The sequence below is a fragment of the Lolium perenne genome, chromosome 1 (assembly GCF_019359855.2).
Source record: "Lolium perenne isolate Kyuss_39 chromosome 1, Kyuss_2.0, whole genome shotgun sequence".
NCBI lineage: Eukaryota > Viridiplantae > Streptophyta > Magnoliopsida > Poales > Poaceae > Lolium > Lolium perenne.
Window position 1 is genome coordinate 235,939,619 of NC_067244.2, and position 23,164 is coordinate 235,962,782.

General features: G+C 45.1%; 2 protein-coding genes across 2 annotated transcripts; both read right to left on the reverse strand.

The window, feature by feature from the left end:
- Positions 1–2,205: 2,205 nt before the first annotated feature.
- On the reverse strand, positions 2,206–4,027 carry LOC127325627 (UDP-glycosyltransferase 73C5-like). The gene has a single exon (XM_051352438.2). The coding sequence runs from the start codon at positions 3,891–3,893 to the stop codon at positions 2,436–2,438; it is 1,458 nt and encodes a 485-aa protein (XP_051208398.1). The 5' UTR covers positions 3,894–4,027; the 3' UTR covers positions 2,206–2,435.
- A 4,101-nt stretch (positions 4,028–8,128) lies between these two features.
- On the reverse strand, positions 8,129–22,823 carry LOC127325620 (heavy metal-associated isoprenylated plant protein 28). Its single transcript, XM_051352431.2, has 3 exons — positions 22,101–22,823; positions 21,910–21,985; positions 8,129–8,539 (listed from the first exon to the last, which is right to left on the reverse strand). Exons 1-3 carry the CDS (start codon positions 22,308–22,310, stop codon positions 8,406–8,408), a joined length of 420 nt encoding a protein of 139 aa, XP_051208391.1. The 5' UTR covers positions 22,311–22,823; the 3' UTR covers positions 8,129–8,405.
- Between the last annotated feature and the right edge of the window lie 341 nt (positions 22,824–23,164).

Consider the following 23,164-nt stretch of genomic DNA (forward strand, 5'->3'; position numbering starts at 1 on the left):
CCAATGGTACGAAAACAATGCATGTCATCCTCCTCCATCTTAGATACCATTTATCTAGATTCTTTTCAATTCTAGAGTAAAAATATGAACCCTGCGTGATACTCTTGTGTTTGCCCATTATGCAATATGCATAAGCTGACAAGACAAACAAGTTATTTCGGATCAAATTGGTTCGTACATTAGAGGAAGATGCATCCACATGCTTGAGGCAAGCATAGCCAATTTTAATTTGAAATTTATGTTTCCACCACTATGAGTTATACTGAGGTAGCACTACTTGTATGCTTCAAAATATCAATGCTTCCAATACATATTGCTTATATTAAGATATAATTAATTATTTGCTTTGAAATATCCATGCTTCCGGTTTCAAATTCTTCACATACACATGAATTATACTGAGGTAGCACTACTTGTGTGCCTAAAATGTATATGCTTCCAATACATATTAGTTTTATTAAGATAGAACTAATTCCTTGCTTAGAAATATTTCTGCTTCCAGTTTCAAATGCTTCACATATATATGATTTAATTTTGGGGAAATTTTGTTCTTTTGTGTTTTCAAACTTTTGGGGTTCCAGTAAGTCTCATATATGTTGTGACAATGACAAAACTTTTCTTCCAAAAAGTCGTGATTGCTTCCTAAGTTACATATATGTTATGATAGGAACATAGTTTTGACTAAGAGCATCCATGCTTCACACATGTCACTTATATGCATCCATTTGTTTCTACCAGGAGATGATTGCAGGTTGTCGACCAGCCCCCACTATTCTTCATCAACACCGTTTGTCACTCTTCGAGGAAGTTTCTATGATCTCATTGATGCTCTTTCTCACAAAATAAATTTATCTACACCTCGGTGTTATGTTCAAGAATGTGTTGGCGTGCTTCTATAGTCTCGGGGGCTTCTGGGCGACTTTCCAATGTCCCATTATTATATATCGAAGCAAATTCTGATATTAATAGGCGCAGATACTACTCCTTTAGATGCAAATTTAATCTTTTTTTCAGCAATGATGATAGAAACATGTATTGTTTCACTCGAAGCACACACACCATTTGTTGGCAAGCAATATTGATGCAAATGGGTATATTGGAGGCAAACACATGTATTTGTTTCACTGGAAGCTAATTAGTTCTACACGAAAACAATTTTTTGGTGGTTTGAAGGACATATCTTTAAAGATGGAAGTGAATTAAAAGGAAGCAATCAAAACAAAGCAGTCTCGTTGATTCATAAGGAAGCAACCTTGTCCAAACAAAGCAAAATATTTTGGTGGAAATAAATTTAGTTGAACGGGAAATAAAGTTCACCACAACTATGATAGTAGATTAAGAACCAATGCATTGGCCTCATATTTATTGTTATAACCCTTTCTGCATCATGAATTATTTTCATGTCGATTCTACTCCCTCCATGTGCGTTTTGTTAATCTTACACGTAGCCTTAGGTTATCAATTTGACCAACAAAATATGAGGTATACATTACAAAAAAAATCAATAAGAACTTCAGAGATGTTGTATTTCCTAACGGTATAATTTCTATAATTTTATGTTATATAGTTTATATGATATAGGTATACTTGGTGACCTAGGTACACACAGGACTAATGAACTGATGTGGAGGGAGTAGATGACATTATCTACTATCTCCACCAGGGACTCAGGCTTTACCCTCTGGCAGAACCCTAGCTCGCTCCTCCCTCGCCCGCGCCGCGCCACACCATCTCCTTCCATTTTTCTCCACCTCACTGTGAGCAGCGTGAGGGACAGCGCCGCCGCTGCCGTCGACCGCCGTCGCCATGATCCACCTCGAGCTCACCTGAGCCGTGGAACGTGACCGCCGTGGTCTCCTCTGCGTCTTCGTCTTCGTCACGGAGCCGAGCACCAAGATCTGCGCTAGCTCATCAAGTTCTGCCTCCTCTACACCTCGGCCCCGTCGTCTCCTTCGTCGCCGGCAATTAATTTTTTCTGGCCCGGGCGCGAAGCGAGAGCAGGTTGAATACGGCAAAACCAGGTAGGTGGGCGCGGGCGTGTTTAGCGGTGGAAACTGATCGAGAGCAGGTTGAGTACGGCAAAACCAGGTAGGTGGGCGCGGGCGTGTTTAGCGGTGGAAACTGATCGCTCCGGCGGTTGATCGCCAGAAAGGAAATTCGGTCGCAGATGTGCCTCATAATCGTAACTTTTTTATAAGAAAAATGTTAGAAATAGGATAGCATTCTAGTACCAGCTTGCACCGCAACGTGGCACAAAAATAGGAGAACAAAACAGGAGAGACTCGGGTTAATTATCCGAGTAGACAGTCAAATCTTGACACCAAGGACCGAATGTTGGATTAGGTTCCAAACAAACACTTGATTACGCGGGATCGCCACGTACGAATGGCAGCAGACACCAGACAGCTCAGCTCGACGTCGAGTGGTCAACAGTGTCACTGTCGGCAGCGCGCGGCGGCCTCCTTTGCTTCTATCAGATCGTTGATGAGCCTGCGCAGATCAGTGTGCGAGGACCCGCCTTCCTCCACGGCGGCGTGAGCCTTGAGGGCGAGCTCCCGCACCCTGACCCTGGCTGCCTCTCCTCTTCCTCCAGGCTCCAAGAATCTCGCCACCGCCCGCGCCACCGCCTCCGCCGGCACTGTCACCTTCTCCTCGTACCTCGTGCTCCGTGGCCCGCTCCACACCCTCTCGCCAATCTTGAGAACGTCCGTCACTAGCCTCTCTCCGATGAACTGGTCGAACTCCAGCGGCCACGTCAGCATCGGCACGCCGGCCGCCGCCGCCTCCAGCAGCGAGCTCGAGCCGCAGTGCGTCAGGAACGCCCCAACGGACGGATGAGCCAGTATCGCGGTCTGTGGCGCCCAGCCATTGACGAGCATCCCCCTCTTCCCCACGCGCTCCTCCCACCCCGCCGGCGGTGTCCACCCGTCGGCCCTCAGCACCCACAAAAACGGATGGCCGGAAGCTTCCAGCCCGAGAGCCAGCTCCCGGAGCTGATCGTCCGAGACCAAAGCGTAGGTGCCGAAGCATACGTACACCACCGAGCATGTCCGCATCGAGCCCAGCCAACTGGTGATGGCGCGTGATGACTCGCCGACGCCTGCAGCTCCGCCCCGTGGTAACGGCAACGACACTGGTCCGACGAAGTAGGCGCGATGCACGTAGCCGTGGCGCGCGTACAGCTCGCAGTACTGCTGCTCCATGTCGAAGAAGGTGTTGCGGGCGAGGCCGAAGCCCGTAGTACCTATCCCCTGGACGGTCGTGTTGAACCGTTCGTTCTTCTGCTGGCACCTCAAGAACTCCGGCAGTTCGGCCATCGGGATCCGTATCTCCGGCCCTGGGAACCCAGGGACCACCACCTCCTGTTGGTCGGACTCGGAGCTGCCGTCGAGTGTGCTGCTGAGGTGGTGCATGGCGAGCGACGAGAAGGCGCCGATGACGCCGAACGTAACGCACGGCACGCCGAGCTCGCCGGCGACGATGGAGTTCCAGGAGAAGTGGACGTCCGTGATGATGGCGTCGGGGGACAGGTCCCGGATGAGCGCTTCCTGCGCGGGCCGCGTCAGCCCCTCCTCGAGGGCCGCGGCCGTGATGCGCCACGCGTCGCCGGCGGCGGGGGTGAGGTTCTCCACGCCGGGTGGGACGCCGGCCACGTGCGGAAACGGGTAGGTGGCTATCTTGATGGCGCTGCTCGCCGCGGAGGCGCCGTGCCGATCGAGTGCCGCCCGAACGACCGCGACGTTCGCCGGGGTGACGGCCAATGTCGGCTCGACGGCGTCAGGGCAGGCCGCGGCAAGGCGGACGGCGAGGTCCGTTTGCGGACCGATGTGGCTGGTGGCGAAGAAGGGGATGAGCAGGATCCGCAGCTTCTTGCCGTGCTCCGCAGATGCCATTTCCTGGATAGATTGTGTTCAGGGCCTATCCTTCCGTTTTGAAGTTCTTCAGGCTTTGGAGTACTCCATCTGAAATAATGGAGTTAGCTCGCAGAGCTGCCAATCAGATATTCAGATCGATACTACACCGAAGAGGAGAGGGACACAAGTACAGGTCCCAGCTGCCAACTACCACATAACTTAAAAGCCTGTCGATGTTTGTGGAGTGTAGATTGTGGTCCTATTTTACAAAACAAATTCAAAATCATATATCCAAGTTTCAAAAACAACTGAAAAACAAATCAGGATATAGCCAGTAAATATCCAACAGACGTACAAACTATCAATTAGGAATATCGTGTATTTGAAACTACACAAAAATAACAAAATTGTGGATCTGAGTATAGTGATTAAAAAAATCTCCAAAAAGAAATAGACTTTATCATTTTTTATATATGTAGCACAGAATACAAAACATTTTGAATTGAGATCTTTCACGCTTGTGCAATACTACATCATTGGCTACTTTTAGTATTTTACTATTACACAATTTTTTGAATCATGTAAATTCAACTTTCAAATTCGATTGAAAATAAGTCAAGGTAATAGAAAATAAGTCCATGTATTCCTTTATATATATGTATATGTGGAATTTTTGTGCTTCTACTATGTGCAAGTTCAGTTGAGAATGCTTGGTTTTGTTGCATCGAAATATTGAGGCTTCATATTTATATTATTGCTTGTACTTCTTCTCTGCGTAGAGTTTGCATAATCAGCATAAGGACATGAACCCATGTTTTAAATATGCCCTACATCCAATTGATCGCTTCAAACATTACTCACCGATCCTATACAGATATTTGCCAACTTCAGTAACGCAGCCGCTAAACTTGCGCACATCACAACAATATAGGAATTACAACCCGTTGCTTCCTATGGTTCATTTAAAAGCTTATAGTATTCTGAAAACAAAGCCTGTGCCACAACCTGTCGGTGCGAGGCTTTTTTTAAACAGAAGGTATAAAGTGCCCATCTTTAAATTAATAAAGTCCATACGGCTAGATTTGTTACAAGATCTAGAGGTTCAGTTTACAAGCAACACAGACAACAGCAAAGAACGGAGAAACACAAGAAAAACAGCTGGAGTCCTCGGTGCCCTTCAAACGAGAGCGAAGCACCAGGGGGCGTCGAAGGGAGGTATCGAAGAAGAAGCGTCGTCAACAGAGTGGTCGTCCTTGCCTGCACCAGGAGAAGCAAGCCATCGCGTCAGCATTCTCTTCCATGACCGGAGAGGGACCCCTGCCCCCTCGTCCCGGCTCGAAGGGCGCCGCACCACGGTCATTGGAAAAGCTCACCCTGAGCAGAACTGCCAGGGACCAGACTGTCAAATGGACACGAAAGAGACAAGCAACACATTGCACCGAGCTTGCCTTGAGACGCCTTGCCGCCCGCCATGGATCCACTCACGCCGAACCGAAGCCGCGGGTCTGATCGTTGATGTAGAAGTTGCAGAGGACTAGGAGCTCACCAAGGTACACAAGGAACCAAGACGAACCCCGAGCCACACTGTTGCCGCCGCCACCACCAGCCAACACAATGCCACACCCACCACCCCATCGATCCCAAGGCGGCACCTTCAAGAAGGTAACGACGCTACCAGCGTCGCCGCCGCCCCATCAAAGTTGGGGTTTTCACCCGGGAGACGGAGGGGGAGCGGGAGGGGAGGAGAGAAAGGACGGTACCTCAAGAAGGAAGCACGGCGCCCGCAGGCGTCGTCACCGTCGGACCAGCAAGGCTGACCAGGGATTTCTCCCTCTCTCACAACCCGAGAACCAGCATCTAACCCAGCAAGATCCGGCGAACGAGGGCCGCCATAGATAGTACCGGAGATGCAGGGTGGGTCTAGGAAGAAGTGGGGAGGACAGCCTTCAGATCTGGGGAGATCGGTGCGAGGCTCACCAGCAGCGGTAAGAGATTGTGTTCCTCCGGCCTTGCCTCATTGGCTGACCCATTTATGGAGCGACAGCTACCATTTGTCTGGATTCTTCTCAATTCCACAGTGAAAATATGTACCCTGCGAGCAATCGATACTCTTGTGTTCCCATCATTCAATGTGCATAAGCTGATAATACTAACAAGTTATTTCGGATCAGATTGGTGAGTACATTAGAGGAAGATGCATCCACATGCGTGAGGCAAGCATAGCCAATTTTAATTTGAAATTTGTATGTTTCCACCACAGATGAGTTATGAGGTAGCACTACTTGTATGCTTCAAAATATCTATGCTTCTAATACAGATTGGTTGTATTAAGATATAACTACTCTGCTTCGAAATATCGATGCTTCCGGTTTCAAATGCTTCACGTATACATGAGTTATACTGAGGTAGCACTACTTGTGTGCCTAAAAAAAATGCTTCCAATACATATTAGCGTTATTAAGATAGAACTAATTTCATGCTTAGAAATATTTGTGCTTCCAGAGTCAAATGCTTCACATACATATGATTTAATTTTGGGGCAATCATGTTCTTTTGTGTTTCCAAACTTCTATGGTGTCTCATGTATGTTGTCACAGTGACAAGAATTTCTTCCAGAAAGTCGCGCTTGCTTCCAAAAATCGATGGTTCCTAATTACATATATGTTGTGATAAGAACATAGTTTTGATTCAGATCATCCATGCTTCACACATGTCACTTATACGCATCCATTTGTTTCTACCAGGAGATGATTGCAGGTTGTCGACCAGCCCCCACTATTCTTCATCAACACCGTTCATCGCTCTTCGTGGAAGTTGCTATGATCTTATCGACGCTCTTTCTCCAAAAAAAAATTATCTACACCTCGGTGTTATGTTCAAGCATGTATTGGCGTGCTTCTATAGTCTTGGGGGCTTCTGGGCGACTTTCGGATGTCCCATTATTACATATCGAAGCAAATTCTGATATTAATAGGTGCGGATACTACTCCTTTAGATGCACATGCAATCTTTTGTTAAGCAACGATGATAGAAACATGTATTTTTTCATTGGAAGCAAACACTATTTATTGGCAATGAATATTGATGCGAAGGGGTATATTGGAAGCAAACACATGTATTTGTTTCACTGGAAGCTAATTAGTTCTACACCAAAACAATTCTTTGGTGGTTTGAAAGACATATCTTTAAAGCTGGAAGTGAAATTAAACGGAAGCGATCAAAACAAAGCAGTCTCGTTGATTCATAAGGAAGCAACCTTGTCCAAACAAAGCAAAATATTTCGGTGGAAAAAATATTTAGTTGAGCGAGAAATACAGTTCACCACAACTATGATAGCACATTAAAAACCAATGCATTGGCCTCATATTTATTGTTATAAACCTTTCTGCATCATGAATTATTTTCATGTAGATTCTACTCCCTCCATGTGTGTTTGTTAATCTTACACGTAGCCTTAGGTTATCAATTTGACCAACAAAATATGAGGTATACATTACAAAAAAAATCAATATAAACTTCAGATTGCATTTCCTACGGTATAATTTTATGTTATATAGTTTATATGATATAGGTTAAATTGGTGACCTAGGTACACACTTGCAGGACTATGAACTGATGTGGAGGGAGTAGATGACATTATGGACTATCTCCACCAGGGACTCAGGCTTTACCCTTAAGTAATTTTTTAGCATTTTTTTTTCAAAGCAATGCCCATTCCATGGTGCCATTGCTAGCTAGAGTGGCGCCCGCCGACAACATTGATACGCAGGATGGTAGCGGCATGTCAATACAGAAATGCAATTCCAGGGGCACCGTGACCAATCAGTCAAAAATCCACCGTTAAAAAATGTCATGATGTGTGTAATCAATATGTACCGACCAAGCTATAAATATTAGAACTTACTCGTGATGGCTATGTATTCTGCAGCTCGAATCATGAAGAGAAACAGGCAGTTGAAAGTTGACCTATAAGTCACAACGCCACTAGAAATAATCGCGTACTCTAAACACGGATGCACAAATAGTCAAATACGCGGGTGCATTGTTTCCTTCTTAAAGATGTTGCTTTTGGAGAGTCTCTTTTGTAGTCTAGGTGTTGTCTTTTGTTGTGGTTAGAGGTCTTCCATTGCAAGTGTTTCATCACTATGATGGATCTTTGTTTGTTCTCTCTCTTTATTTATTTATTTTTAGCTGTGTACATTATTGTCGGTGGAGACACTAGGTGTTATTGGTGCCTACCTTTCTCTTATCAAGAAATAGTCAAATACAGTGGGTTTAATGTTCAGCACAGTGCTTTATGTTGTTTTTTCGGTTGCATACACCCATACTCCAAAGACATCTCCTACTATCTAGATATATCTAAATTTAGAAACAAAAAAAAAAGAAACATACTTTATAAAATGTAGGAAGTATAACATATGTGCCACAGCCTTTTCGAGGGAAATAAATGGTCGGCCAGCACACGCACGGGCATGGCATCCGCGTCGAAGATAAATGGTCTCCGGCGGTGCATATGTTCATGGCGGCATGACCAACTGATCGGTTGGTTGGTTAGCATAGCTGAGGGGGCATCCACAGCTGGGCGAGCTTCACCTTGGAGATGCTCTGCAGCACCTCCAACGGCGTCACGTCCCCGGTCACCACCACCTTCTTCCGATGCAGATCCACCTCGAACGATGTCACGCCTGCAGCAGTGAAATCGCAAAACTAGTCACGCTCGTGAGAAGCCAAAGAAGCATCACATTCCCAAAAAAAAAAATAACAGGATACCCAACATTAATAGTAAAACAAATGGCCAAGGTTACTTAATCTCCTATTAGCATTCGAAAAGGAAACTTACGGCTAGCAGTAGTACTAGTTTGCATAGCATGCCAAGCTGAAGGAAGCTTCCGTTTATTTGCTTGTTGTTGTGTCCGTGTTAGCTTCAACATAGAATCCAATCGAACCAGCTATCAGCTGTGCTAGGACGCGGCATACCTCGAGCTAGCCAATAGAACTATAGCGCCTTTCTGTAAAAAATAGTGACGCATCTTTTATACTAATCTACAGAGCCACTTTAACTCACGAGCAGAAAAGGATCAGATTCAACGTTCTCTCCAAATTCGAAAATTCAGCATGTTTCATCTCTAAAAGGACAACTTAAATTTGAGATCTTTTTTCACCAATAAACCGTTCTAGATAAGATCTGTAAAAGTAGCACCCATATTAATATGTTTCAATAACTTTTTTTCAGCCAAAAAGTTATTAGCTGCCTGCCCGTTATTTATCGACGATAAATGTGTAAAGGTACCGACTCAAAAAAGAAATTTTATTTAGAATATTTTGGGGACATTTTTAGCCCACAATTTATCAACGCCTACGCCCATTATTTATCAACAGTAAATGTGAAAAGATACAGACTCAAAAAAAGGAAATTTTATTTAAAATATTTTGGAGACATTTTTAGCTCACAATTTATCATCCCCTACGCCTGTTATTTATCAATGGCAAATGTGAAAAGTTACCGACTCAAAAAAGCTAATTTCATTTAGAATATTTTAAGGATATTTTTAGCTCTCAAATTTATCAACCCCTTCATCCATTATTTATTAACGGTAAATGTGAAAAGTTACCGATCCGAAAAATTAATTTCAATTAGAATATTTTGGGAATATATTTAGCTCACAATTTGTCAACTCCCCTGCCCATTATATATCAATGGTAAATATGAAAAGTTATCGACCCAAAATGCTAATTTTATAAAAAATATTTTTTTGGAACATTATTAGCTCACAATTTATCAACCCCTTTGTTCGTTATTTAGAAATGATAAGTGTGAAAATTAATTGACCCAAAATGCTAATTTTATTTAGAATATTTTTGAACAATGTTAGCTCACTATTTATCATCCCATTTGTTCGTTATTTAGCAATGGTAAATGTGAAGAGTTATCAACCCGAAAATATTATTTCATTTAGAATATTTTAGAAATATTTTAGCACACAATTTATCAACCGCTCCGCTCATTATTTATCAATGGTAAATGTGAAAAGTTATCCACCAAAAAACTAATTTTATTTAGAATATTTTGAGGACATTTTTAGCTCACAATTTATCAAACCCTCTGTCAGTTATTTATTAATGGTAAATATGAAAAATTATCGACCCGAAAAGATAATTATATTTAGAATATTGTTTGGCCGTTTTTAGCTCTCAAATTTAACAACCCCTATGCCCATTATTTATCAACGATAAATATGAAAATTCATAGATCCAAAAAGTAGTAGTTTATTTGAGTGGAAAGTAGTAGTTTATTTAAGTTGCAAGTGGTAGTTTATTTGAGTTGTAAGTCGTTTCCCCACCCATTATTTTCCTCATAAAACCCACTGACCCAAAAAAGGGAATTATAAAATTTGATCCAAACGAACATGAATTAGCGTACGAAATAACATAAAAGGGAATTGTTAAAAGAGAATAGTTAAAAGGGAATTAAAAAACTTTCATAACTACAATGTATTTTCAAGTATATAAACTTTCATTTATATAACACAAGGAATGATGATACACATGGTAAGCATGTTTGTCAAATTTATACACTAATCTTCAGGGTTGTGAGTTCAAAACCCTCTACTGTTAAATAATTTTTAGCCAAAAAAGAACAACAGTGAAAAAAAAGGCATACCCAGGATTAGTCTGCACGAAATTATTGGTTGACGGAATTAATGACGAGTGGAAATTAAAGATTAACTACTGCTAGCCATAGAAAAAGAAGATCCATGTGGAATTAGGCATACCCACGATTAGTGTTACTAGCGAAATTATTGTTTGACGGAACTAATGACGCGTGGAAAATTTGAGATTTACTACTGCTAGCGGCAGACAAAAAAGGAAGCCATCGTGCGATCACAAAACTCAACCGCTCGCGCGGGGTCGAACGAGTTAAAGGGAATTCGAGTAGGTTTAAGTGTTGGGTTAACTGGCTGGCCATGTATAAGCTATTTTTAGCCAAAACAAATATCAAATATGAAAGGATATTAGGCAAAAAAATTCTTGGCAGGAGGGGGATGGGGGGGCGATGGTCCCCCCCTGAACTCTACATAGCTCCGCCCAGTGGCGGCACCACCAGGGAGGGCGGCCGACCCGGATCCCCTGGGACGGAGCAGGAACCCCCTATGCAGACTTCCGGTGGCGGCACCTCGATTAGCTTCGTTCTGAAGCTTTTGCTCGAACACCTACACCATCTAAGGGCTCCTTTGATTCATAGGATAGGAGAATTGTAGGAATAGGAAAAAGATAGGATTAGTATGTCATGCCTAGTAGAATCCTATAGGAAGATGAATTCTCTTGGAGGGCTCCTTTGATTCAAAGGATTTGCATAGGAATTGAGTAGGATTTGGTTCCTATGGGAAAAATTCCTATACATGTTGTTTGATTCATAGGAACATATCCTATAGGAAAAATTCCTATAGGAATCTTGTAATGTAATTCCTATAGGAAAAAAGCATTAGCTCATACCTCATGGAAAAATTCCTTTGCTACAATCAAACAAACTTCATCTTCCTATAGGTTTCAAATAGACATACCATTCAAATCCTATACATTTCCTATTCCTATGTTTTTTCTATCCTTTAAATCAAAGGAGCCCTGATTGTGCCAAATGAATTTTTTCATGAGGTATGACCTCATGTTCTTTTCCTATAGGATTTGCACTACAAGATTCCTATAGGATTATTTCCTATAGGATATGTTCCTATAAATCAAACAAGTAGTGTAGGAAAAAAAATCCCATAGGATCTATATCCTACATAGTTTCTACACAATTCCTATGAATCAAAGGAGCCCTAAAGAAAATGGGCCAACTTGGGTCAGTATTTGGTATGTTAGGACAAACCCATCCGAACAAACCCATAACACAGACGTGACATATCTATCTGTTCGATTCGACTCGACTGGCATTTTTTCCTTGGTCGCTTGTAGCATCGGACGGTCGGACCAATCCTCACTCGCTCAGCTCGCGAGTGCTGCTGGGTAGCAGTGAGTTGGGATGTTGAACGGCTGCTGAAGCTAGCTCGTATGTTATTCACGTGTAGGCATCGCAGCCTGCTGAAACTAGCTCGTATGTTGTTCACTTTCCCCCTTCCTGCTTTTTTTCTTCCTTCGGCTGTGTTTTCACTGGTGCAATATTTATGAACCAATTCAAGAATTACTAAGGCAGCTTACAAAATAATTGGTAGCTGGCTATGTGGAGAAATTTTTTATTTGACACTACCTTAAAACTAGCTTTTCTAGGGAAAAATTTCTCCCCACTTTGTCAAAATTATTTCCTATTATGATCAGTTAGATTATAGCGTCGAGAACAATGCTTTATATTGTTTGTATTGTTTTATTTTCACCTTTCAAGCATTACTTCACATTATAGACTCAATTTTTTTAGACCTTATATATTCACCCCCTCTCGTCTTAATTCCTAGCTCCGCCACTGGCTCCGCCACTGGGTTTAGGTGTTTGGTTAGTTGGTTGGGCGTGTATCATGGCCTCGTGCGATCTTTGTAAAACGAGAGAAAATTGAGAAACAAAGACTAAAAAAATGAGCACGACGTGTGCCCTTGGCAATAAGAATTTCTTGTGTGTGTATTCGTCTAGTTTTTCATGTAATTGATCCGTGGGCGAATTGCAACAAACGCCCATCCTGTAAGTTGCTTCTGTTTTATGGGAAAAGCTTCTTGTTGCTATAGTTATTTACAAAAGCTAGCTATGTCGTACTCAATCTTTTCTCTACTTGTGGAATGTGGATTGGATATGTCCCAGGAAAGGCTGTTGGTTGGTTTAGCTCGTTTGCATGTGCACGCACATCCAATTTGCGTGGGCAAAATAAATCCAAAATCCTAGAGTAGATGGAAATTTTTGTAAACTTTTGTATGTGTGAACAATAACTGAAATTTTTCCAGGTAACAAAACAAACAAAAGGAGGTACACTTTATGGATCCAAGGGGCGAAGTATGGATTCTCTTGAGTTTTAGTTATTCAAGAAGAAACAGTACATCTTACCATAAAACTAGGAAGTTTGCCGCGGCGGCACGCCCGCTCCCTTGGTTATTAGATTGTTTGTTATAGTATTTTAGAAGTACTACAATATATGGGTTACTGAAGTACAAAAAAGTGTTGGTGTGAAAGTACTGATTAAGAAACATAAAAGTGGTTTTATAACGCAATGGTTTAGATTTTTTTCTCCAGCACCTATAGGTATCGCTCGAAAAATAATAATTTTTAGCAAAGAAAGCACGAGCTAGATAGTTTTGCTTAATAGGGATCTCAACTGCAGGAAGAAAACATAGAAGTGGAAGGGTCAAACTTCCTTAGCGGGAAAGACAAAAAGGATAAAAGTGTAAAATCACTTGGTTGAAACATCTAAAAAGTAGCATTTTCCATTAGAAGCTGTATTTTCTTATTCAAAAGGAAGAAAACCTAAAATAGGGAAGCGCTAATAGTGAGGCCATTAAAAAAGTGGGTGGTGTGGAAAAGGGGGGGGGGGGGGGCAAATATGCCATTACCACTATATAGTAGCTGCAGTGTCCAAAGCGAGGACAACACGCGCCGGTTAAAAGATGTGATGTACAACAAAGTTTTTCCACAAATGCTGGAAAGATGACATTAGTATTTTCGGTGACTAATAGAGGTGGTGGATGGTGGAGTATATATGTTTCCGGAATTGCCATAAAAATGATAGCATTTTCTCCGGCCAAAAAAGGCAGCGGGTGGTGAAATAAGTATATATTTCTAAAGGTAGCCAGGTACCGAAGAAGAAGGTAATAGTTTTGTTCCTAGATGAAAGAGACGATGTACAATGGAGTAAGTATATTTTTTTGATTGTACCATGGAAGAGCACAACATTATTTTTCCTGGTAATAGTGGTGGCGAATGTTGGATTTTTTTCGAAATTACTGGTCAAGAATTATGAACCGGCATAGAATTGCTGACTGGTAATTACTGTACAAAATTATGCTTGCGATTGAAGATTTGTGTAAAAAAAAATTACACTTGTGCACCATCAGGAAATTACCAATGTTGGAAATATGCGCCATGAATGAATTACTATTAGCTAACGACCTGTTTCGTAGTTGACATCGGCAAATTATTGTTGACGTTCAAGACTTCTACTGATAAATTGCTTTTGGGAAAAATATAGGTGGTTACCGCGTCACAAGAACTAGTGGGAAATCTTTATCGCGGCAATTAGAATTTCCGGTAAACAATTATGCTAGGGTGATGTATTATCCGCAGGTAACTAAGTTATTGTATAATATTTCTACCAATAAATCACTACAAAAAACTATCAAGAAGTTTAAAAAATTCAATTTATTTTTTGAAAGTAAGAAAAAAGCAAAAAAAATATGGCATTGTTTTTTTTTTGAAGGCATATATGGCATTGTTCATATGCACTGTTCACACATGAACAATGGCTAGATGAATGAGGTGAGGGCAAAAGCCATGGGCTTTTGAGGGCAAAAGCCATGGGCTTTTATATATAGTATTATATTATGTACAAGGATGTTTTCTTTTGTTTTAAAAAAGATAGATTGTAACTATATTCTAAAATTATAAGCACCTCTTTGTTTTCCGGATATCGAAAATGTAGAATACTGGGATTTAGATGGCATGTCATATATATTGAATCAATAGAAATAAAAAAAACATAGGAATCTATAATAGAAGCTTTTAATTTGGTTGCACCAGAAGAAAAACTTAGGAGTCTGGTTGAAGAAGTAGGTGAATGTCATAATTATCATTGAAGCAAGAAAAAGTTATTAGATCAAATGTAAACAAAAATTAACTATTAAATTTAAATTACTACCTGGTACTGTTAACTTGGTCCTGCTCAAATTTGTTATCCTAGATCCGTCCTGTCTCTAGTCACATGTTCAAAATTTGGATTAGGCCCAGCAGAACCAAACAACAGAAGCCCAACCAATCCATCCAAGCGGCATTTCCTATATGCCGACCAGGTCGGCACCTGCACCGCGCCGCACACCCCCGCGCGCGGCGGTGTAGGCCGGCCCAGTTAGGCCACTTTTTCCTGTTTTTTCGCCTTTTCTTTTTTCTTTTTTCTTTTCCGTTTTCAGTTTTCTGTTTTTCCTTTCTGTTTTCTTTTTTGTTCTCTCGTTTTATTTTTCTGTTTAATTTCAAAAAATTTGAAATTTAAAAATGCTCAAGTTTGACAGAATTTGAACGAATTTCGAATTTTGAACAAATTTTGAATCTTGAACGAATTTTGAAATTTGAAAAAAATTTAAATTTTGAACTATTTTTATATTTGAACGAATTTAGAAATTGGAACAAAATTTAATCTTGAACGAATTTCCAAATTTTGGACGAATTTTAAAATTTGTACAAATTTAAATTTTGAACCTTTTTTCCCAAATTTTAACAAATTTTGTAATTTGAACAAATTTTAGATTTTAAAGAGTTTTAAATTTTTTACGATTTTAAAAATTTAACGGATTTAAATTCGATTTTTTTTAATCTGTAGACAGAAAATTTTGAACAACTTTTGAAAACATAAAAAACCTGTAAAATATTAGTTTTTAAAAACAAAACTATAAACCGAAAAAGAAAAAAATAAGAAAAGAAAAAAAGAAAAGGAGGTTACCTGATGGGCCGCGGCCCAGTTAACAGCCGCCGGGTCGGAGGGGTGTGCGGCACCTCGTACGTGCCGACCCGGTCGGCATACAGCAGCTTAGGATGGGTTCCCCGTTTTAGAATCAAGCAACACTTTGAGAACCAACCAAACTGTAACCGGCCCGAGAGGCCACGCAAGTCGCGCACATCTTGGGGAATGTTGTACACCGACCTGGTCGGTGTGTACGGGCCACCGCACACCCCACCTTCCAGGCCGGTTGGTTGGGCCGCGGCCCATTAGTAGTAGGTACTTTTTTCTTTTTTTGCTGTTTCTTTTTTGTTAATATATTTTTTTATCTAACTTTTAAAAATATATTTTGGAGAACAAATTTTTCAAAATGCGTTCAGATTCGAAATTTTGGAAATTTTAAAAATGTTCAGATTTTGATTTAATTTTTTTTGAAATTTGAACATTTTTCCAAATTTGAACGCTTTATATATTTGAACGGATTTCAAATTTAAACGCTTTTAAAATTTGAACATTTTTGTATTTAAACATTTTTCAAATTTGAATGGATTTCAAATTTGAACAATTTTTTGTATTTGAACATTTTTCAAATTTGAATGGATTTCAAATTAGAATATTTTTTATATTTAAACGGTTTTAAAATTTGAATATTTTTGAAATTTGAACATTTCTAAAATTTTGAACAGTTTTCAATTTAGAAATTTTTCTGAATTTGAAATATTTCAAAATTTGAACAAAAATAAATATAAACAAAAAAGAAACAAAAAGGAACAGAAAATAAAAAAAAGAAAAAAAAAGAAAAAAAAAGAAAGAAACAGAAACAGAAAACGGAAAAAAAGAGGCGAACTGGGCCGACCAGACCAGCCCATACCGCGCGCGGGGGGTGTGCGGCGCTGTAGCGGCCGTCCTGGTCGGTGTATAGGATTTGCCCACATCTGAGGTAGGAAGTATTGGCAACGAATGCGGCAATCCCTATTCATCGCTTAATGCGATCTGTATCTAGGGCGCCGCACACGGACGGGATTCCATGAGCCGGCCCACGACTAGCGATAGAGGCTCTTTTCCGATTTTGCGTGCTTTGATCGCATCGTTGTTTGCTTTGTGGTCTTCTTCGGTTTTTCTTTTTTACTATTTGGTTTTCTTCCGGTTCTTATTTTTTGTGTCTGGTTTTCTTCTCTGGTTTTTTCATCTTTCATCTTTTCTCTACTTTATTTTTAATATGAACAATTTCAAGACTAAATAATTTTTGAAATCTACACAAATTTCAAGTTCAATATTTTTAAAGTTTGAACTTTTTAAAAGCTGAACAATTTTCAAAGTAGAACATTTTTTAAATCTGAACATTTTTTTCTAGTTTTAACATTTTTTCTAGTTCGAACATTTTTAAAATTCGAACATTTTCAGAATTTGAACAATTTTGTAGTTTAAACATTTTTTGAATTTGAAATTTTAACAATGTTACTTCTCCAAATTTTGCAGTTTGAACATTTTTCGAATTTGTTCAGCCTTAAAAATGTTTAAAATCTAAAAATGTTCAAATTCTAAAATTGTCCAAATTTTAAAATTATTCAAATTCTAAAAATGTTCACATTTAAACAAAGTTCAACTTTTAAAATGTTCAGTCTTCAAAAATGTTAGGTTTCAAAATATTTTAAATAAAAAAATGTTAAAATTCTAAAAAATATTCAATTTCAAAATTATTCGATTTTTTGAAAATTGCATACTTTGAATTTTTTATAAGAAAACCGGGTTTTTTTTCATGTCTTGTTCTACTGTTTTAGCCTTTAGCATTAGCACTAGCGAAACAAAGACGCGTCCGTGAATGGCGAAACAGTGAAACATATACGCGTTCGCTCCGCTTGAACAGGGCAAGCCCATATATACCTATCGTTTGAGAGAGGATAAGCGGAGCCGATCATCCGCTCCGCTTAAAGCGGACTATGGGCATCCCCAACGAATGCTCAGACAACATGGAGGGGTGGACTCCCTCACACTGTCAAGATGGGCCATAGCGACGGTTGAGCGTAAGCTAAGGATACTGCAAGCACATAGTGCCATTGGAGACGGTTGTCCCTAAACTAAGAGCATCTCTACTGCTCTTCCTCATAACCCTCCCAATAGTCCTTTGGGATCTTAGGGAGAGAAACTATCCACATCGGCGGTCCCGAAAAAACGCCAGCTATTTTTAGACCCCAATAAAAGAGTCGGCACGCCCGTATCAATCCTTTCGCGAAGGGAGCTGATTGGGAGCGTCGACGACCAATTTCTGCTGAAAAGTTGCATGTCTCCCACTTTCCACTTGCATGTGACATGACCCTCTAAAAATTCTCCTTTCTTCTAATTTTTATGTCCCCACTTTCATGTACATGTATGGTGCTAACTGTCTCTATTAGGTTACTTGGTGTGAGACGCGGTCCTCAAATGCTAAGTGCATGCAGCCGACCCTCCCCATAGCCTGCTGCCGGCGTTTTTTGGGTGTTCAGGTGGAGAAGCTCTAAGGGCATCTCCAACCGGGCGACCCAAACAGACGGGTTGGGCCGTCCGTTTGGGTGGCCGCGCGGACACGCGGACAGCGGCCCGCGTCCGCGTGTCCGTTTGGGTCGCACGCTGCGCCCAACGCGGCGACCCAAACAGACGCCATGTGGTTCGTCTTCAACGCGCGGCGCTGCGCCATGGCAGGACTCCGACGGGACATCAATGGTGGACGGTGGAACGCGCGGGAAAGTTCCCGCGCGCGCGAAAAGCCCTTTGGCGCGCGCTCGCGCCCAAGTTTCCCGCCCGCCGCCGGCTATAAAAGACGGCGGCGGCCAGAGACCGCAGCACACCCTCTCCGCCGTCCTCTCCCCCTCCACCTTCTCCGGCGCCATGTCGCGCACCCTGCAGGCCACGTGTGCCAAGCTCTCCCTCGCCGCCCGGGCTAGGTTCCCGCGGACGGAGGAGGAGGAGTGCGCGGACGCGCGGTGGGTCGCCGACGACGGCGCGCTCCGCGCCGCTGCCTAGGCGGCGGCGAAGAAGGAAGGGCGCGCTCGCGACGCGGAGATGGTGGAGGCGGCCGCGGACGGGCGGCACGAGACCGCAGACGGCCGTACGAGGCCGCGGACGCCGCGGAGGAGGAGCCCGTGAAAGAGGAGGACCTCGCGGCGGCCAACATCAACGCCGCCATCGAGGAGCGCCTAGCCGACCCCACGCGCGTGACGAAGGAGCACGAGGCGACTGCCGGGCCGGTCGCCGCCGACTAGGCGACCTCCTCGGGCGAAGAACGAGCTGCTCGCTATGCGAGCAGCCCGCCACCTCATCCGGATGCCCTCGCCCGAGCGGCGCGCCGGGAGGCTGGCGCGTCGGCGGAGCGCAGCCGACAAGAGCGCATGTGGCGGCGGAACGGGAACCACGAGGCCCAGGGCCGCCGGCCGCGTCCGCTCGGAGGCGCGCACCGCCGTGGAACGCGCCGCCCTGCAGAGCTGGAGCTATGCGGGAAGCGGGTGGTGCCGCGTCAGAGGCGGAGCGCGAGCGCCCGAGGCGCGCGAGCGGAAAGGAGGAGGATGAAGACTGCGCCGCGCCGCCCAGCTCATAAGCTGGAGTGGAATCCTCACGCGTACAGGCCGCCCGCGTCGAGTGAAATCCACGGCCCCGACGGTGAGCCGGCGAGGGAGTCGCCGGCGAGGCCGCCGGCCTCGTATGTATTAGGATAGAAGTAGTAGGATTAAAAAAATGTAATGGTTCTTTGCAATGAAAAAACTTTCTATTTCTATGACACGTGGGCCAGAGGCGGACAAGGGGCGCACGCGAGCGACCAGCATTCGGCGTCCGTGGCCACGCAAACTCGCCCCAGATTTGGGCCGGGTTTGGGTCGTCCCGGACGCCGCGGCCATCCGTTTTAGGGTTGGGTCCGCGCGCTGGGCCGCGTTTTTGTCCGGCTCGACCCATCCGAGAACGGGCGCGATTTGGGTCGCCCGGTTGGAGATGCCCTAAGGGCATCTCCAACCGGGCGACCCATCCAGCCCGCGCGTCCGGATGGGTCGAAACGGACAAAACCCGGCCCAACGCGGGACGCACCGCAAAAGCGGACGGCCGCGGCGTCGACGACGCAAACCCGGCCCAAATGGCCGGGTTTGCGTGGCCGCGAATGGCACGCGGCGTCCTCGCGTGTCCGCCTGTCCGCCTTTGGCTGGCCCACTGCCGGTGCCCCGGCCCTATTAAATGTGGATCGGGAAGGGGGCTGTCCCTATCCGGTCCCCCACTTTCCACTCGGCCGCACGCGCGAGCTCAAGCTTCCGCGCCGCCATGGCCCCGAAGCGCGAGTTCGAGCCGTCCGCCAACGACCACGAGGCGGCGACGGCCGGCAAGTCGCGCCGCCGGCGTTCGCAATGGGGCCGCCGGCGCCTCGAGACGCGACCGGATCTACGTCACCGTAGCGGTGGCGCAGATGTTCACGGGACGCCGGCGTCCCAATGCCGTGTGGGGGACGTGCACCCCCACGGCCGGCACCCGAGCCCGGATCGGGTTCCGGTGCCGCCCATCCCGGGCTCGGCCGCGCCCGCTACGCCGAGATCCGGAGGCGCCGCGCTTCAGTGCCGGCGGACCTCCGGAGACCCCGCGTACGGCGACGCAAGTCCCAACCGGGACTTGTGGTTCGAGGTGGAGCACGATGCGCGCCGGCGCACATGCTTCACATCCGCGACGGCGCGGCCTCGCGCGCGCCGGCCACACCGCTAGGCGGGCTGGCCGCCGCCCGGCGGCCTCTACATCAACGAGCCCGCGCCCCGGCCCCGGCCGCAGCCCCGGGAGGAGGAGAACGACCCGGAGCTGCGGGCGGCGCTCGCGGCGTCCCGCGAGCAGCGGGACCTCGACGAGTTGGCCAAATGGCCGCACCTCGCCGAGGCGCTGCGCACCTTCGCGCGGAGGAGGCGGCCGGAAGGCCCGGGGAGGACGCCCGAGGCGGAGGCGTGGGCCTTCCTCGAGCCGGGCGCGCCGTCGGGGAGGAGGCTACGCGTCGGGCGGCGCTCCTTGAGGAGGAGTGCCGGGCCGCGCGCTGGCGGAGGAGGAGCGCTCGGCCACGCGCACGGCGGAGGAGCAGCTCCGGCAGGAGTCCGCGCGCAGGCACGGGCTGCGCAGCCGGCGAGCCCGCCGAATCCGCACTCCGCCTGGGAAAGGGCGCAGTGGGAGCCCTGGCCGGAGTCCCCGGTGCCCTCCGGCGTGTCGAGCCGAACAGCGCGTCGCCGCCGGGGGGCATCGTCGTCATCGACGCCGACGATGACGAGTACTACTGGGGGTAGTACTGCCGGCGGCCACCGTGCTTGCAAACCCTGTGTAGGGTTTCTTTTTTTTTAGTTTAAAGCCCATATAGGGCTTTCTTTTGTGTAAAAATTTCCCAAAATAGGGCTAAGTTTAATTAACCACTAGTTTAATGTTTTTTTGGCTGTTTTCCTTTTTTATTTTTATTTTTGTTATTTTAATTACATATGCGGTGCGTCCGCGCGTTGGGCGCAGCGTGCGACCCAAACGGACACGCGGACGCGGGGCGCTGTCCGGGTGTCCGTTCGGCCACCCAAACGGCCCAAAATGGACGGCCCAGCGCGTCCGTTTGGGTCGCCCGGTTGGAGATGCCCTAAGGATTGAATCAGGACGTGCTAACTGCTGCCACTGCAACGCCCCTGAATTATTTGGGATAGACTGGGGCGCCGGCCAACGATATCGGTGTGCAGGAGCAGTATCGAGATCCAAAGTGCAAGGTACTGGCAGGGCATGCAGTAGTACCACAATGCGCAAAAGCTCTGGAGTTTAATGCTCAGCGACGTACAAAAGCGTGCACAGTCTCGCGCTGTACGTTTTGTTTCATTTGAACATGCATATCCCAACGGTTTGGGAAGCTCAAATGTGTCATACAGGAGATATTCGCACGTTTCCAGACTGGACAAGTGTGGCTGCCGCTTTTGGATGAGTAAGAAAATACTACTGGCTATCTTGTGTCGGAAAAGTACATAAGTGAATAAGTGATCATGCATGAACTAATTATTACTACAAGGCAAATTTTAAATAGCCGGCTACAGCCTAACTATAGTCGTTTGTCACTTGGGAGACTTACCGCTAGGCCTTTTATAAGCTAAATGAGAAAAGAAAAAACGCTGATATATAGCCCTGCTAAGCATGGTTTAGCCCTGAAATAGCCCCTCATTAGCTGCTAAAACAGAGCTATCTGAAAATCTGTTCGATTTGATTTGATAAAACTTGTAGGTTCAATAGTACCCAGTAGAGAATAATTATAAGGTTAATTAAGATTTTAAGAAGGTAAGATTAATCATACTTTCTCTACCACGCAAACCGCAGACTGAACTCTGAAGTCTGAACACAGCCTACTCCTATCCTCAAAACTGAAAGCAGGATGCGTTGTAAGAGTACGAAATGGAAACGAAGGATCACGTAGTACTGTGTTACCTTCCATCTTTGAGATGTGCTTCTGAACTTTCTTGGCGCAGCCATTGCAGTGCATCGACACCCTCAGCTCCACTGTCTACATACACAAATTAAGCAACGAAACAGCGAGAGGAACTTCAGACGAAGAACCCCAAAAAACATATCGGATTGTGGCACAACGATCTCACATTCTCAGATGAACCAACGTGTACCTTGGGCTCTAGAAGGAAACCCAGCGTCCTGATCGGCTTCCCGACGTCCCTGAGCCTCACCACCTGGCTGCTGCTACTCACCAGGGCCTTCCTCTCCATGGATGGCTCCTCCTCCTCGTCCATCCCGCGCACGCACAGGCACCCGCAGCCGGTGCCAGCGCACGCCGCGAAGCAGTCCAGGACCCTGCTGAGACTCCATAGCCGCCTCATCGCCGGCTGCTTGCCGTGCCAGTCGATCCCACACTCACTAGGAGAGAGACAGAGTGGGGTTCTTAAAAGAGCATGCTGCAGTGCAGGCAGTGTGGAGTTGGCTTCTCAGGCTGACCAATTTTTCCGTCAAGATCCGTCGATGATCTAGCAAGTAATGTCCATGATAAATGATGGGAGACGGTACAAGTGTTGGTTATGGGATTATGGGAGTGATCCACTGCTCAGGGAGATCGGTGACGCAGCTAGTACATGGGAAGGGCTAGTGATAGACGTACCGTGCATGTACAGGCAATATATATCCTGGGCACGTTACAAGCGGAGGATAAGGGTAGATACCTAGAGCTGTCTGGTTGTTACCCGCCAAACTTTAGGTTTCTGGCAATCATCCCAACAACTATATTACCCCTCGGTCTGGAAAAGAATGTCCTAGATTTGTCAAGATATAACTCTTTTTTCTCATACGAATGCATAGTACTCTTCTGCTTCTTTTCGTAATGAAGGTTGAAACCCGGTCTCTGCATCGAAAAGATACATACTTAATTAAACATACTACTATTCTTGGAATCGAGCTTTGATCAGGTTCTTATTTCATCCAATCATGTGCATGTAGAATGTTTTTTTTTTGGTTGGTTTTGGCTTGTATGTAGGGGGCAAGTTGCCGGCCTCGGCATGTGACAATGTGCACCTCTCGGCAAGCACTAGTGCCACCAATAGTCGCCTCCCTAGAGAGAATAGTGGAATCATATGGTACACTAGTTGTTCGATCGATCATGGCCTTGGCGATCCACACTGAAAGATGCATGCACGGATGAACTAGATGACAATGCCATGAGAGGGGCCCTAATCATTGGTTC